General features: G+C 42.3%; 1 protein-coding gene across 6 annotated transcripts in view; it reads left to right on the forward strand.

The window, feature by feature from the left end:
* The window catches only part of ARHGEF28 (Rho guanine nucleotide exchange factor 28), a 129,915-nt gene that overhangs the window by 9,909 nt on the left and 103,623 nt on the right, over window positions 1-16,383 (forward strand). For 2 of the 6 annotated variants that reach the window (XM_075741170.1, XM_075741172.1), the window contains exon 2: window positions 45-88. The exons of 1 other annotated variant lie outside the window; for it this stretch is intronic. In XM_075741170.1, coding sequence (XP_075597285.1) covers window positions 56-88 — 33 coding nt within the window. In that variant the 5' untranslated portion in view covers window positions 45-55. Of the gene's footprint in view, window positions 1-44; window positions 89-650; window positions 782-15,618; window positions 15,665-16,383 lie in introns of those variants that run through there. 3 more of the 6 variants (XM_075741167.1, XM_075741168.1, XM_075741173.1) reach the window with 2 other exon arrangements.

The raw sequence follows: 16,383 nt of genomic DNA on the forward strand, positions 1-16,383 counted from the left end.
CCTGATGGGTGTGTAATAATTCCATTGGTTTATTCTGTTTCTAGATGCTGTGACAATGGAGTTGAGCTGCACTGAAGTACCTCTTTATGTAAGTTCTACAACACTAGGCTTCTGCCCGGAGAGTCTCTTTCTTTTGGGTAACGCTCATTCAAAAGCAGGGTGAATGAAACCAAAAAGCATTCTCTGGTTATCTGAGACCACAGGCTGTTAAATGTTGTTGTCTGATGCAGGCATGTCTGGGAGTGATAGTTTTCAGTACGGTGGCTCAGTTCTCCAAAGTAAGTTTAAAATTATTTCCCCTTTATGATCATTATCAGGCTTGCAAAAATTATATGCAATATCTTTAAAGGCAATGGGGCGGAGGAATTTGTGAGGCCTGCTCATGTGATTTTTGGTTGCGTGGTGCAAGGTTGTAAAAACAAATTTTGACAGAAAGAATAATCAAGAACATGGTGCTAATATATAAAATTCAGCATGGTTTTATCATGCTGTGTCAGGCTGATAAGGTATCTTCCCACGATAAGATAACTGTGGCTGTGTCAGACTGATCTGATATCGCCCCATAAGACAACTGACCACTTAGAGAAGGGCAGTGCAATGGGTTTAGTCCAAGTTGATGAAATTGAAACATTTGATACCATGTCTCACAGGAAATTCTTATGGAAGATAAAGAAGGTGAAGATTAATAAAAAGAGATAAGGATATATGGACACTGCAAAAACAGTTATTGGGGTAGAGAGAAAGATATTACAAGTGATACTCCTTAAGGATCATACTTAAGGTCAGTTCTGTTTAATATTTTGATTATAACCCTGAGAACCAGATGTAGGTTTGTGAAATCTGTGTAAATGTGTAGACATCATAATATTGGGAGATGTTGGTTAGTACTGAGGAGTCATGACGTGGGAAGATTGAATTTTCCCACCTTTTATTTACTTCAGTTAATAAGAGCATGGTACAAATCTGTGCATTTGAGGATTAATAGTGATACATCTCTTATGAACTGGGGACCCTCAGGTGGAGGCAGAGAGAGCTTGGGTGGTATTAATCACTTGTAGAGCAGTGGGTGTGAGAATGTGGTTTTAGTTGGGAACATTTGTCCTAAGCTTTGCACAAATGAAAGCCTGTACCAGACCTGAGCTTTGGTAACTTTCTGGTTGTGGTCCACAGCCTCTCACCAGCCCAGATGTGTAAATCCCAGAGGGGTCTCCTAACTTGCTAGAAACTCTGTGAGAGTGGTTTGGATTGCTGTCAGGCAGTCACCAACTTGTTTTCTTGTGGGGGGAGCAGGTGGAGGTGGTGTATTTCCTCTGAGTCCCCAGTGTCTTACCAAGCCTGAGGATAGAGGTGAAACATGGACTTTCAGAGACTTGTAGTGGAAGCACCTGGAGTGAGTTTCCCAGAAACTGGGACTGTAGTCATTTTTTAAGAGCCTCCTATATTTTGTGTAGGTGAGTGTGTGTCTGTGTATGTCTGTGTGTGAATGAGGATACGTAAAGCTTTCAGGGCTTCTACAGAGAATGGGAAGGGGCTATGTGAACTCTACGGTGACTGAGAAAGATTCAAGCTTGTCTCTCAACCCCCATCTGAAAATTGGGGAGGTCTTGGCAGACCTTATACTGATCATCTGATGTAGTTGCTCTGGTGAGTTAATGCCTGAAAATGTTGCAGCTTCACAATCTTGCCCGTCACAATATTGTTCCTGATCTGAGTACTTCTCATTGCATCTGGGAAGATCAAAGAGGTCTGTCCATCATGAAAAAGTCCATGACTCAAGGCACTTCTTTTCTTTTAGTTGGGTCCAATTACTTCATCAGTCCTAAGAGTTCTGGAAACTCCTTCCCGCTGCTCCTGCTTTATTTGCATGACTTTGCTGGAGAAGACAATCAAATCAGCATTTAAATTAGATGTTAAAGTCCTTTCTGATTGTGCAGAAAACCGTTTTAGATTAGACTGTTTTCATTAAGCAGTTCTCTGGCTAGCTGAGCTTGCCTAAAATCTGTTGAGTCTTCATCCATAAGCAGGGATAGAGAAAGCATCTCCTGGGAATACTGAGGGAACATAACAAATATTTGCACTGCAGTGAATTCAGGTATTTCTCTGATGTGTTCCAGCCCCTTTTAAAGGGCACAGTGAAACTACAGAATACCATGTCATGGCCATTGCATACTGTTTGCATGCAACTTTAAAAATGTCAGCATATGGTTATAACGTTATTTTCCGCAGGAAAAGTGAAAGTGGTCAAAAGGTAGGAATTAATCCCTTCTTTCCAGCCTCTATGAAAGGACAGATTTTTGTTCTCTGAGAGAAAGAGAGATCTACTGTACCCTGGGTCCAAAATCAGGATACTTTTTGCGTTTAAACATGGTTAGCATCTGTATCAAGTGGATTTTGCACTCTTCTTTATTCCAAGAATGTCTGAGAGGCTTGTACTTCATGTCAAATTATCTGAGAATAACTGCAGTTCTGTGTTTATAACACACATTTTTAAATATTATATGCAAGGTACTTTGTTGACTTGCTGCATGTGAGCAGCTGTTACACAGCTGGAGGATGCATCCATACAGCGCTGTTACTTCAAACTGTCATACTTTGCCAGTACTGAATTTCTTTGCAAATGTGAAATAGACTGTGTAATCTGGTTGGCCAAATGATGGCTATTTCTTTTTTGTTACATAAGAGAGAATGCATTCAGAAAGCTCAAGGACCTTGCTGGGTAATATAGTTTTTGTGAAATATAATTTAAAAATATACTATGAAATTATTCCATTTCAAAAATGCATTATTTTGATACACTTCTCTTTATATGTAATTTTTGTGGCAGCAATATGATTAAAATCTAATTACAACACACATAAATGTCGCAGTTTAAAAAAAATGGTAATGAAACAGAAAATTAAGTATTTGAAGCACGTGCTTTTCCATTAATTTGAGGAGTCTGTTTCCGGCTTCTAGACAGCAAAATACTGTTAACCTCATCATAAAATTACTCCTTGTAAGCCAGTCTAATTTTCAGGATTGACTAGCCAAGGATAAACTGAAATATCATACATGTTGTCTCTTTGTTCGCTGCTAATAATGCATTGTGTAATTAAGTAGAACTTGAATTTGAATAGCTTTTGCCCTCCTAAATTATGCTTTTTTTAACTGATACAGATAAAGTTATATTTATCCAGCTCTTTCTGCAAGGAGAGCAGCAAGCTGAGTCTTTTCATTTCATATGTACTAAACACAGTATATGAAGTAAGACCATGCTGTCTTCAGGCAGCCACTGGTTTCATTGCAGATGGAAGAAAGACTATCCATGAAAGATAAAAAGCAAAATATTCGATGAAGCACTTTTCAGATATTAAAGAATTTATGTATGGCAATTGTTCCTCCTATTGAAAGCAGTTTCTAGTGCGGAAAACAAATCTCCCTCATGGAAAATCCTTCCTTCTTATTTAATGGTAGGTGACTGGTTTTTGTTTGTTTTTTTTTTGTTGTTTTAAATAAATATTATTCATCACCAACATTGATCTTTGACATTGGCAAAGAAATATTTTGCTGCCACGGGGCAAACATACTGTGGGAGTAGTCAGCTCTCACGAGCAGAAAATAAGTGATCTCAGAAGTTTGTAAATTATTCTCTGCTGAAAGACTGATGAATGTTTCCCGTGGGAGCAGCAGAGAGTAATATAGAGATGCTGAGCCATGGAGGATATCCACAGCAGTTCCCTGTAGACATCAGAGGGGCCTCATCTCCCAAGGAGATGATGCTGGAGGTTATGTGTCAATTCTGTCTTTCCAAAGTAGTATTTGGAAGTTAATTCTCTGGGAAGAGGCAGAAAAATGGGCTCCCAGCTTCAAGACTCAAGATCTCCTGGAAAATAAAACTTCCACTTGGTCCTGTACTGTATGTTGCTTACGATTCTCAAAGTGCTCTTTCCTAAGGTATCACATGCTCCTGGCTACAAACACTGGAGTTGGCTAAAAGTGCTTGAGGTCAAAGCTTAATTAACTTCCCTTGTATTCTGCTACACCAAGCCTCTTCCTCTTAAGTGTCTCTGCTGGTTTGTTCCTGTTTGGGCTTGGGTTTTGTTTCTGATGCTGTTGCAGCTTCTTTGGTGAAGTGTAGGTGGCACGGAGGAAGGGGTACTTAGGTATTCACTGTTTAATACTGATGTATTGATGTATTCCTACAAATGGTGAGGGTTCACAGGTTTTCCTCTGACTGTGTCGAGGAGGGCTGAGGGTGGGACGTAGCACCAGGCTGCTCGCGGCCACAGAGCATCCCAGTGCCTGAAAACTCTCCCACCTTGGGTAAGCTTGGTGATGGCCTTTGCCTGGGCTGGGTCTGCAGAATGCCAAGCATGTGAAGTTTTCTAGGATTTCTTTTTTCCCGACGTTTTTCTGTCCAGCATGTTTCCTCTTAGTGCTCTTTATAGAGTTTGAATGGTCATGCCTGTTCTTTGCTTGTCTGGCTATTTATTTGTTTGGGTTGGTGATTTACTCCGGGTGATGTGATGTTGGCTTAAAGCTTTCTGTTTTAGGAGCCTGTGTTTTCCATCACTGTAATAATGTCAGTATCTGGTGATCTTTGTAGTGCAGTGTTCCTCACAATGCTCTTTTATGGTCAGGAGATGATGTTTAACTTCATTTCCAAAAAAGGTCTGAGGTGATATAAGTGCAGCAACGTGCGTAAAATGTAAGAAAGGTGTTGTGAAACAGTCTCATCCAGGTTTCTCAGATCCTACCCTAGGTGTTAGGATAGGGCAGCATCCTTCCTCTGTAACCTGTTTAGGAGTTAAATACATCTGTATGAAGAACATTTTTGGCGTGGTAGTTTGCTTTGCTTTGATGGTGAGTGGAAAATGCTTCTAACACAGCTTGCTCATGGCTTCTCCCATCAGGGGAGGTGCATCTTATGGGATGCAAGTGCATCCCGTTTCATTAACGGATCCAAAGAAGGGAGTGCAGCTGCTTTAGATGGGGGCAGAGAGCGGGAGGTGCATCGAGTCTGCATTCACAGCCATCTCCCCTCCAAGAACAAATGGGAGCCAGGGAAGTGGGAGGTACTGCGGGCAAGGACTGTTCCCATTGAGATTTGGAGCACTTGAGGCCGTGTGTCCTGAATTCATATGTTAGTTCATATGCACGTGGAAACCTAAGGCCCATCCATATCAGCATTTCCCTTCACCATTGCACTGCTGGAGCTCAGCCTCGGTAGCAGTGAAGGAGGAGGAGCCATGGCTGGCCTTCCAGGTGGACTTGCTCTGACCAAGTTGAGATGACAGTGTAGCTTCCCTGCTGCCTCCACATTAGCTGCTGGCCCAAGAGGTTGACTCTTTTAAGAGAGAGTAGGAGTGCAAAATTGCAAATTAAATATTGGTGTGGGGAAGACAGTCTGGCAGCTTTTTTATCACATGCGATGTACCTGTAGCCTATCCCTACAAAGGCATGTCTGTATTACAACCTCAGTTAATTATCCCTTGGATCCATGCTGTTTTATTTCCTTCTGTAGTTAAGTAACAATTTTGAAATTCTTTTGATCTTTTGTTACTTTTTTCAAAGGATATACCCTCCCTCCAGGGATTATTGGGCAAACACCTGGGCTACAGCCAGGGTCATTAGCATCCTGACTGTTTTCTTATTCTGCGATCTTGTGGTTCCTCAAGGATGAGCTGGCATCATTCCCAGGGACCCAGTTGAAAATATGTCTGCTTATACACAGGTACCTCGGCCATAGAAGGTATTTAAGTAAGGAACAGAGAGGAGAAAGTGAATAAGGGACATATTTCATACTCAGGGGGCGCAGCCAACAACAGCAAATTCCTGGGCTGATTTTTAAGCTTCTTCAAAGCAAATCCTGCTGTAGTGATGGACAATTTAACTACCTGGATTTCTGTGGGTGGGAAACATGGTGAAACAGAATTCATTTTAGAATGTTTTAGTTCCAAATAAGCTCATTTCATTATCCAGTAAAAAGACATAAGCCAGTTGGCACTGGCCAAGGAATGAAGCAAGAAAGCTCTGTCCTGCCAGCTGCCAGGGGTCATTCTGCCTTGCCCCATTGCTGGCTTTCATGCTCCCCTGTTGAATTAGCCCTGGACACTCGACAGCAGTGACATGGAAGGGGAAAAATAATTAGAAAGTTTCATAGTGGACATTTGCATAAACTACTTTCAGGCCAGTTTTAGAATATGCATGACTGTTCTACAGCGGAGGAAATTAAAGACTAAAGTTTCACAGTAGGAGTCAAAGCCCTAATGAAAAGATCAGAAAACAAAGGGAGGTAGAAAGTTCAATTTGAAAAGAGGATTTTAATGCATATCCAGGGATTGGATTAATTTGGTACTCTGCCAGCAGCTTCTAGTTGTCTGGGCTGTTTTTACCTCAAAGGTGAGAGTTTTACAAAATGCTCTGTGTTGGTTGATGTTGCTCCAGCTGAAGGCAACCACAGAAAGGTAGGGGTTGGAAAGGACTTCTGGAGACCATCTAGTCCAACCCACCTGCTAAAGCAGGATCACCTACAGCAGGTTGCACAGGATCACGTCCAGGCGGATTTTGAATATCTCCAGAGAAGGAGACTCCACAACCTCTCTGGGCAGCCTGTTCAGTGCTCGGTCACCCTCACAGTGAAGAAGTTTTTCCTCATACTGAGATGGAACTTCCTGTGTTCCAGTTTGTGCCTGTTGCCCCTTGTCCTGTCCCTGGGCACCATTGAGAAGAGTCTGGCCCCTTCCCATAGACATCCACCCTTTAGATATTGATGAGTATTGGTGAGATCCCCTCTCAGTCTTCTCTTCTCTGGGCTAAACAGACCCAGCTCTCTCAGCCTTTCCTCACACAAGAGATGCTCCAGTCCCATAATCATCTTTGTGGCCCTCCGCTGGACTCTCTCCAGCAGTTCCCTGAACTGGGAAGCCCAGAACTGGACACAACACTCCAGATGTGGCCTCACCAGGGCAGAGTAGAGGGGGAGGATAACCTCCCTCGACCTGCTGGCCATGCTTTTCTTACTGCACCCCAGGTACCCTTGGCCTTCTTGGCCATGAGGGCACGCCGCTGGCTCCTGGATAACTTGCTGTCCACCAGGACCCTCAGGTCCTTCTCTGCAGAGCTGCTTCCCAGCAGGTCAGCCCCTAACCTGTACCGATGCTTGGGGTTATTCCTCCCTAGGTGCAGGACCCTACACTTGCCCTTCCTGAATTTCACATGGTTCCCCTCTGCCCAACTCTCCAGCCTGTCCAGGTCTTGCTGAATGGCAGCACAGCCTTCTGGTGTGTCAGCCACTCCTCTCGGTTTAGTATCGTCAGCAAAGTGGCTGAGGGTACACTTGTTCCTTTGTCCAGGTCACTGGTGAATATGATGAATGGTAAAGTGCGCTCTAATATTCACACAATCCTGAACGCTTCTGAAATTTTCAGTTCTGCACTGATGCCCATGCAAAAGATGATTAAATAAACATTTGGGTGTTTGTTTTTTTTTTTTTTTTTTTTTACTCTAGCTGTGTGTCTGGGAATAATTTAGCACATCTGCTGGAAAATGTTCAGAGCTCCATAGACAGAGGGACTCTGAAAACACTTGGTGAGACAGTTAAAAAGTTGTGAATCATCTTATTTGGCAGGAAGAAATTCCAAATGTTTCTTTCTAAATTATGCTATTTGTATGCCTAGTTAGAGCAAGAGGGACAAATGAGCTGTAATTGTTACCTTCTTCACAAATGCATGGATTTCATGTGCATGGAATTGGGAAACAGAATTAAGAGAAGTAATTCAACAATGTTGTTCTGTTTTCTAAATGATTGAAGTGAAGTTCAAACTGATGTATGATTCCAGCATGCTTTTGCATGGTATGAGTAGGAAGTGATGGTAGGACTTAAGTATTGATCCCAAAGTGAGTATTTGATCATCTACCTTGCCAAGCTGTGTGCCTTCCCAGTTCCTCCATGCTAAACTAAGAGGAGTTGAGGTGGGAGGAGAGGTGGAAAGGGATAGAGTTTTCTGTGGTGGGATACAGCTTTTGGATTTTTTTGCTCTTGCCATATGTCTCTTCTAGCCAGCACTTTGTGGAAAGAAGCCAGTTTCTAGCCCATCTTGCCCATCCTCTGTTTTCACATTCTTTGCTGTTGCGGTGCAGTTGGCCATAGCCCAGGCCAGTCTGTGTTCAACCAGGCTGAAAACACTGTCTTGTTTAGATGGTGATTTCAAAACACAAAAGAGAAATGTGGTTTAAAATGTAAATGTGTGTTGGTCTTCCAATGTGCATTTTCTAATGCACAGAGCTGTGTTCGCTGGCCTGATTCAGTGCTGGCTGGAGTCATGAGTGTTTTGTTGTTGACCCCTGTGGGAGCCTGGTCAGGTCCATCGTGGGCGGCTTGTGTGGGGGCACACAGAAGAGTGTGCACAGGCTGGCCTGTGTTTGGATGCATAGTTGCTGCCAGAATGAGACTGAGGAAATACATGTGAAAGAATAGGGTCTATTTTAAAAGATATGAAGGAAAAGAATGGGTACTTCAAAGCACGTCCATCAGTAGTTGGATCATTTTTTGCGCTCATGGTGTATTTTTTTTCCTCCGTTTTTTGTTATCCTGTTCAGTCCTTAGATTGGGATTTTTCTGGGCAGGGACTTTGTGCTTGCATGTATTTGTGTAGTGTCTGCAACAGTAGAGCCCTGATGTCATGTAGGACATGAGAATAATAAGTAATCTGATTTATACATTTTAAATCAAGTCAACTGAAAGAGGTAACTTTTTTTTTTTCCCAGTTAACAGTTACATGTCAGAATGGATGTTAATTTTCTATTAATATGCCTTATTGCAGAAGGCAAATTAATTTCTGACCTGTGTATGTTAACAGCTTGTTCCCAAGTTTCTTAATTCCTCTGTATGATTTTATGCATCAGTATAAATTGTGTTGCCATTGACAGCAAAACACTGAATTATATTTTTAATGACAGACCAGCAAGAATGTTAATACATGTTTTGGCACTGTGTAATGCTTGAAAAGATTTTTTTTTCTTCTTCTCCTTTTTCCTTCCCCCTCCCCTTCTTTCTGATAAAGGCATCCAGGCTATTTTTGTTTCTATCCAACGGTTCCAGAATTAGAAGATATCCCATTCTCCACAAGTATTGATTACTTTGCCATACATGATACTGAAAACTTTTCTCTGCTTTACCTGTCGTCACAGTTTGATGGTCCACTAAACACAGTTTTAAGATGGCTAGTGACGAGTTAAAGGAAATAGTGGCCATGTGCTGCGAAGTGCTGATTTTGGCCATTTTGTATCATCCAGCTGTCATGTTTTATGGCCAAAGAACTGTTAGCCCCTTAAAAAGGTCAAAATATGTACCAGCTGAGGGAGAGGCCAGGCAGGGAATTTTTTGGGTGGGAAGAAGTTCCCAGGGCTGTGTGTTAGGTGACCATGTGAGTGGTGCTTTCAGAATAGGGTGGACAAAAGCCGTCTTTGAGGAGTAACTTGGGCAGCGTTTCTCCTGCCTTGAGGCAGGGGAGTCAGATACTTGACTTCTCAGGATCTCTTCCATCCTTGTTCTTTTTTGCTTGGAGTGTATTTTTGTCATCAATTTGGATGCAACAGAACACTTTATTTTTTTCTAGTTTATTTGGGTTACTTAGCAGTCAAAAAGGTGGCGATAGCCTCTACCAGCACTTATTTTTCCTTTTAAAAAGGCAATGCATCTAAACCAAAGTGGTGAACTTGCTGATACTTCATATCAAAAGAGGGCATCTTACCTGTCTTCATTGGGAAATTTCTGTGTTAGTGCTTTTCTCTTCAAGGTTGTGCTGGGCCCTTGCTAGAAGCATCCTTCAGGTTATGTTCTGTGATGCAAGTGGTCACTGAACCTTTTTTTCTCACTCTTTTGACAAGAATGGAGAGCTGCCTCGCCTGCTAGTCATTGGGCTTCCCTTGTGCTGTCTCGCCCTAAGCGAGTGTAGGGGAGATGCTTCTTACTTGTGCCCAAAGGTGTCTGTGCAAACGCTTCCTCTGCATTTCTCACAGAGCTGCCTCATGCTGAAGAAGTACCTACAAATACTTGGTGCGCAAAGCTGATTTTGTTTGGAGAATCTGCTGTGGTGCATTTCCCATGTGCAGGCAGTGTCTTGTGCACAGGCACGGAGGCTGAAGACTGGCGTTTTACCTGGTGCGAATGAGTGAGTGAGGTTCTTGGGGTGCTGGTGGAGTTTTGCAGTGTAAGTCAGCACTCTTCTCAAAGCAACCATACATGCATATTTAATTCTTATAACAATTTACATGTAGGCTTTTGGGCAATGTGTAATACTAAATATGACCGTATCATCACATACCTTGTCTCCAGTTTGTACGTGGAATTATGCTTGTTCTGTTAATCTGGATAGAAAAGAAATTAATTATACTCAGTTGCTTCTTCTCTTAAGTCATTCAACTGGGGAAGAAACCTCCCTGTTTTTGTTTAAGATGTTATTAGCTATATAGTTAAAATGTAATGCTTACGGAGAAATGTTCAGCTTTTATCTCCTATTTTGTTTTTCAGTTTGTTACATCTTTCCGTCCCTGGGTATAATTGCTGTCTCATTGTGTGCTTAGTCTTGAATCCCATTGTATTCCATTCAAATAGGGCACATGCTTTCTTAAACAAGTCCATGACAATGTTTACTGCAATCTGTAGGCAAGAACTGTCTGGTGGATGTTATCAAAATATAACTGAACATTAGACAGGCAAGCTTATAACTTTGTCCCTGTTATTAATGAATTGAGTATGGTTGGATTGTGTTTATTTACAATTTCCCTACTACTTTTTTAGCATCTTTTATGTAGGATAGTTCCTAGTTGCAGCTAAGTTGCAGCAAAGGTCATTAAAACTGTATGGCCACTCAGGGAAAATATCTTGCCACTATTCTTGTGTAAGCACAAGTAAAATATGTTTAAACAGTTCACCTTAAAATATAATGATTTTCTGAAGTGAGTCTTTTGAACAGTGAAGAAATATTTACATTAAATTGTAGTGGTTAGTGGCAGCTTACATAGAGGAAAAAAGCCCTGTTATTGCTAGCAAATTTTTTTACCCTTGCACATAGAAATTTTTCTTAGAGCATGTAATTACAATTGTGGTATCTGTTCATACCATTATATTTACAGATAATATCCTTGAAAACGCTGGATAAAACATTATTTCTCAAGCTATTATGTTGCTTATATAGTTTGGTAAACACATGTTTAGTGTACTTTAGAATGTATTTTTATGGTAAAAGGCTGTTGGGAAAATAGATTTGCCCGGGCTGTGTATGCAAGGGTAGGAACCAATCTTTGAAGTTTGTTAGCCGGCGCCGTGGCCTGCATCTGGAAGCCCACTAAAGGTCTCTTTGTGCTGCACCTGTTTTGCTGGGGCAGGTTGCTAGTGAAGCAGATGGTGTTACCGAAATGAATTCGAAGTGGAAGAAGCTCAGTTCAGGTTAAGGGCCGGTTATTTATTAGGGTGCGGGGTGACTTGCAGCGGTGCAGGGATCAGGCACACTGGAAGTGCCACGATTGCCCCTGCGGCCTGTCCTGCCTGCCTGGATGCTGCTGTGCCTCAGCCGTGAGGGTTTGCTATGTCCCACCCCCCCTCTTCTCCTCACGGGGAGCCTGCCCCGGTCCCTTGCTGGGGATGCAGAAGAGGGTCAGGGTGTGGCTGGAGGAGGTAGCTCTTCTCCTGAGGCTGTGGGGAGTCTGGTCTTTGGGGCTCCCTACCTGGGACGTGGGGCTCGGGAGACCCTGCTGCTGCGTGCCCGAACTGGTCAGCTCTCGAGTGCCCTAGAGAAACCACAGGAAAACATACGTCTGAAAAACCTGTTTGTTTACACTGAAAGAATGCATAGACCTATAAATCCTGTTAAAACCACAAACTGTCCTAATCTCTTCCTTGGCGCCAGTGCCAGGGCAGTGTTTTCACTGGTAATAAAAGGTATGCTTTCCTTTATGGATCCCAGAGAGGTCAAAGCTGCCAAACACTTGCTCAGCCACAGGTTTAAAGCATTTAGAGTTGGGTCGGTGTCTCTCTTAGTGCCCCTGTAGCTGCAGCCTCCTCTCCCCAGTCCTCCCTCATGCTTTTTTGTTTTTTTATTTCAAGGATTGCAATGATAATCTTGGTTCTCATTGAATCAGTGGCAAAACTCCTTCCTGGCTTCAATGGACTGAGGGTTTCTCCCACGCTCTTCTTCTTCTGTACAATTTCTGGTATGTTTTTGCAGTCAGAGATGTTGATGTGGCTGCCTGAAGTTCTCTGCTCTTAGAGACCTGGATGGTGTTTGAGTGATCTCCAGTTCCTGTGTGTCCCTGTGATGGTTCGGTAGAGTTGAGGTACTTGTTTTGAGCCACTCGGGTGTAAATCTAAGTAAGATAATGGCTGGCTGGTCTCAGTAAGTGCCCTTTGACTTTAAATTTTGCTTCCTCTAAAAGTCCGTCAGAATCAACACTGTGTGAACTCAAGGGCAAGGACCTTCCCCAGCATCTGTCTGAGAAACCAGCTGTGACTAGGGCTGTGTTTATTTGCCAAGGTGGTGAAGTGGCACATCCTTCCCCTTGCCTTGATTAAATGAGGATTGAACTATCTGAGGTCCACATGGACCCTGAGAAGCATGCTTAAGCAACCTACACATAGAAATAAACCTGTAACTCCCTGCTACATTTTTCCAAGTTCACGAGATATAAATAAGCTTTTTAGGGAGATGAAAGAGTGGGAGAGAGGTTGAACTGTCATTAGAGAAAAGAACTTGTGAAAATAGTGTCAAAGACGCCTAGCAACCGGTGGATTGTCAGGAATCTGTCCCAGCAGAGTCCTCTGGGTCTGTGCTCTCACAGCTGCCCTGTGTTGAGGCCACTTGGACAGTTTTCCAAAGATGAGGCGCCTGTGTGATTTATCTAGTTTGGGTTCTGGTACCTAGAGGATAAGCATTAAGCCTGAATTGGTTCTATATTTAGAAATGCAGACGAAATATGCCAGTTGGGATGTGTTTCCAGCTTCAGTGTTTGGAACAAGCTCAGAACAAACATCGCTCTGTAGGAGCACAGTGTCCCCATTTCAGGTAGCGCATATATCATAATTTATTGCTGTTGTTTTTGCTCTTTTGTACTGATGCATGAATAAGAGCTTTGTTACCTCCTTTTAAATGCTGATAACCATAATTTTAGTCTCTTCATGCTTTAGTGATAGGTCAATGTCAGGTTTTTAGTAGACATGAGAATGTGCTTTGGTCGTGCCTTGCAGAATGGGGTAGGAAGCGGTGGAGCAGTGCTTCTTCCAAATGTAGTGAGAGTGATGCTGAACAGTGTTTGCTGTGAGTGTGAATTTCTCGTGGAACTCCTGGAAATATGTTTCACTGTTGTTTACCTACACTATTAATTATTGTAATAGTCTAGTGGATATATGTTTTGATTGAGAGCCTGGATTGAGCACTTGGGCTTTGCCAAGATGAAACTCTGTTACAAGAGAGGTAGCATCTCCCAAAAAGCTCTGGCAAAGCATTGTGAAGCAGAGGGACATTGCTTTGGTGGAGGAATGCATTACTGTGTCTCATTGCAAGATCCAGCCCACTTCCCTCCTTCCTGTCTGCCTAGCTAGGAAAGAAGGAGGAGGATGGAGCTGGAATTGCTCCCATTTCTGTCGCTCCCCTAGTTCATTTGTCTGCAGAAGAAACATCTGCGCAGGTAGCTCCTGCTGCAACCTGCTCCCTGCGCTGGGCTGGCCTTGCCCGAGGGAGCCAGGAAATAAATGCTTCTGCAGGGAATGGGTGTAATGGAAAGATATAAATTATCCCTCAGATTTAGGCTAATAAAATAAGCTCTTTTCTTAAAGGGCTAATGTACGTTTATTGGGTTTCTGCCTAGGTGAGCTTATTTTGTGTGTGAAAGAAGCTGATCGAAATCAAGTTCATACACATTTATGAAGCTCTATTGCACTTTTCTAACACTGAGCTTTAACAATTGCTACAAAAAATAATAATCCAAAATTGGGTAGAATAGAATAGACTATTTCAGTTGGAAGGGACCTACCAGGATCATCTGGCCCAACTGCCTGACCACTTCAGGGCTGACCAGAAGTTAAAGCATGTTGTTAAGGGCATTGTCCAAGAGCCTCAAACACTGACAGGCTTGGGGCATTGACCAGCTCTCCAGGAAACCTGTTCCAGTGCTTGACCAAAGTAGTTGTGACACTGAAATTTTGTTTTATTTATCAACACTTTGTATATTAGTCTTTCCAGGCTGTTCTTAACATGGCCTGGCCAAGTTTTTTTTTGTTTTGGTTTGATTTTGTTTGGTTGCCTTTTTTTTTTATTTTGTTTTTTTTGTGTGGTATTTTTCCTTCTAATAAAATTCTCTGCATCAGTCTCTTCCCCAGACCTTCATGTGACAAATGCTGGGGTGTGTCATCCTTGGGAGAAGTTTTTGGCCCAAAGCTCTTCATTGTGTTGATCAAAGTTTTGGAAGAAACCCACAGTCATTGCTTGTAAGATTGGCAGCTCTCAGTAAAACAGTGGATTGCCTGTGTGAAGAGCTGATTGCATGATAAAGTCAACACCCTTGAGTGATCTGCATTTAAATGCAGCTAAAGGCAAGGTCATACATCCAAAACTAAAGAACTCTGCAAAGAACTAAATAAGCTGGTACGCTTTTCCTGATCTTCTCTTCCTCCTTTTCCACCCTGAAAGGCTGCATTTTGGTCTAGCTCGGGAGCTGGGTGAATCCTGCCTTTTCCAGCTGCAGAGTCTGGAAGAGGCTCTCAACATGTGTCACTTTCTCCAAGTATTTTTCTACCTAGTTTTTTTTTTGCAGGTCATCTTTGTTTGAAGAAAGAAAAAAAAAACCCTAGTTCTGGTAACAAAGTTGGCTTCACACAGAGAAGATGAACAGCGTGCTAATTACAGTGCTGTCTCCCTGTGCTGACTTCACAGCTGTGAGAAGGACTGAGAAAGCACCCTTGATGTGTGCGTAGAAATATACGGGAACACCTCTTGTGGCAGCAGTAAAAGCATCCTCAGGGTTCAGTAGTATTTTTGTTTTTATGTGTGTAATGAATGAGCCTCTGCCAGCAGTGTTTGGAGGGAAGTGTGAGTGGTCATAAGAGTGGGAAAGACTGGTCTGCCAAATGAACATATTCGTACCCACAGTGCAAATGGATTTTAGGTGTAGCCATCTCCATCAGAGTCACATCTGGTTGTGATATTGTCTAGCTGCATTACAGTGTCTTTTTTTTATTAGTGCATATATATAAACATGTAGATTATATGTATGCTGCATATGCAACATATTGTCTAATAATTATATTAATTATACAATAACTATATTAAAACATAAAAAAGATTTTGCAAATGTAGGAAAGGAATTGATCAAACATAGTATGAGGTTCTTCTTTCCAGTTTCACTCTCTCCTGTGAACTCCTTTTCTTTAGCAGTATATAGATGCCTAATACTTTCATTGGAAGAGTTGCTTTACATTCAAACCTGGCATTAAATAGATGCAATTCTGTGCTAAGGGAAGACTGTGTTGAAGGAGGAGATGCTTAAATATTCAGCTTTAGCTGTAGTATTATATACATTTTGAAGAACCATGGTGTTCCCTTTAGCACAAATTATTTTATTTTTTTCATGTCTTTACCAAAGGATGGCTAGCATATCTTACATTATGAAGATCAAAGCTTCCATGGAGGTTGGTATTAAAATGTCTCCAAAGTACAGTAAGTATGCCTTCCCAAACACAGGCTAAGATAGGCTCTGCCATGTGTAGATCTGAAGCCAGGGTGAAGGCTGTAGCTCAGAGGAGAGGATGAGGGGGGCAGAAGGGCTGATGTGTGGTGTAAGAGGAGTTGTCCTGTGAGAGGGCAGGCGGCAGCGTGGCTGGCACGGGGCAGGGCTGGATGGGACAAGTGTTGTGCAGAGCAGTGGAGGGATAGGAAGAAGGGATGAGTGTGTAGAGGTGAACTCCAGCAGTAGTAGGATGCAATTGTAAAAGATTTTCAGGTGGTGAGAAGGGGAGATGGCATAACTGCACCAAGGGTATTTTGGAGAGGAGTAGGTGAGAAGAAAATAGATACTTTGAAGCTAGAGCAAAAGGTGTTTGTTGTGACCTGAACAGCAAACTGATGCATGTTTTAGTAGTGGCAGTAGGGAAGAAGATAATGGAATTGAGCAACATGAAATGAGAATGTCTGAAGCCAGGATGGATGCGATGGCAAATGGGAAGTGCTGGAGATCATGATGGAAGCTTGTCCTTCATGAAATTTCTGATGCCAGGTGTAGTAACCATCCAGCATCAGAAAAAGTGCAGCTGTGAAAGTTACTTTCTCTGTTATCTTTGATTCCTCTCTAGTAATACAGGCTTTAACCTTCTTTTTGGATGACATGGGATTTTCCAAATGAATATTTAAT

The sequence above is a fragment of the Balearica regulorum genome, chromosome Z, assembly GCF_011004875.1.
Source record: "Balearica regulorum gibbericeps isolate bBalReg1 chromosome Z, bBalReg1.pri, whole genome shotgun sequence".
In the NCBI taxonomy this organism is placed as follows: Eukaryota; Metazoa; Chordata; class Aves; order Gruiformes; family Gruidae; genus Balearica; species Balearica regulorum.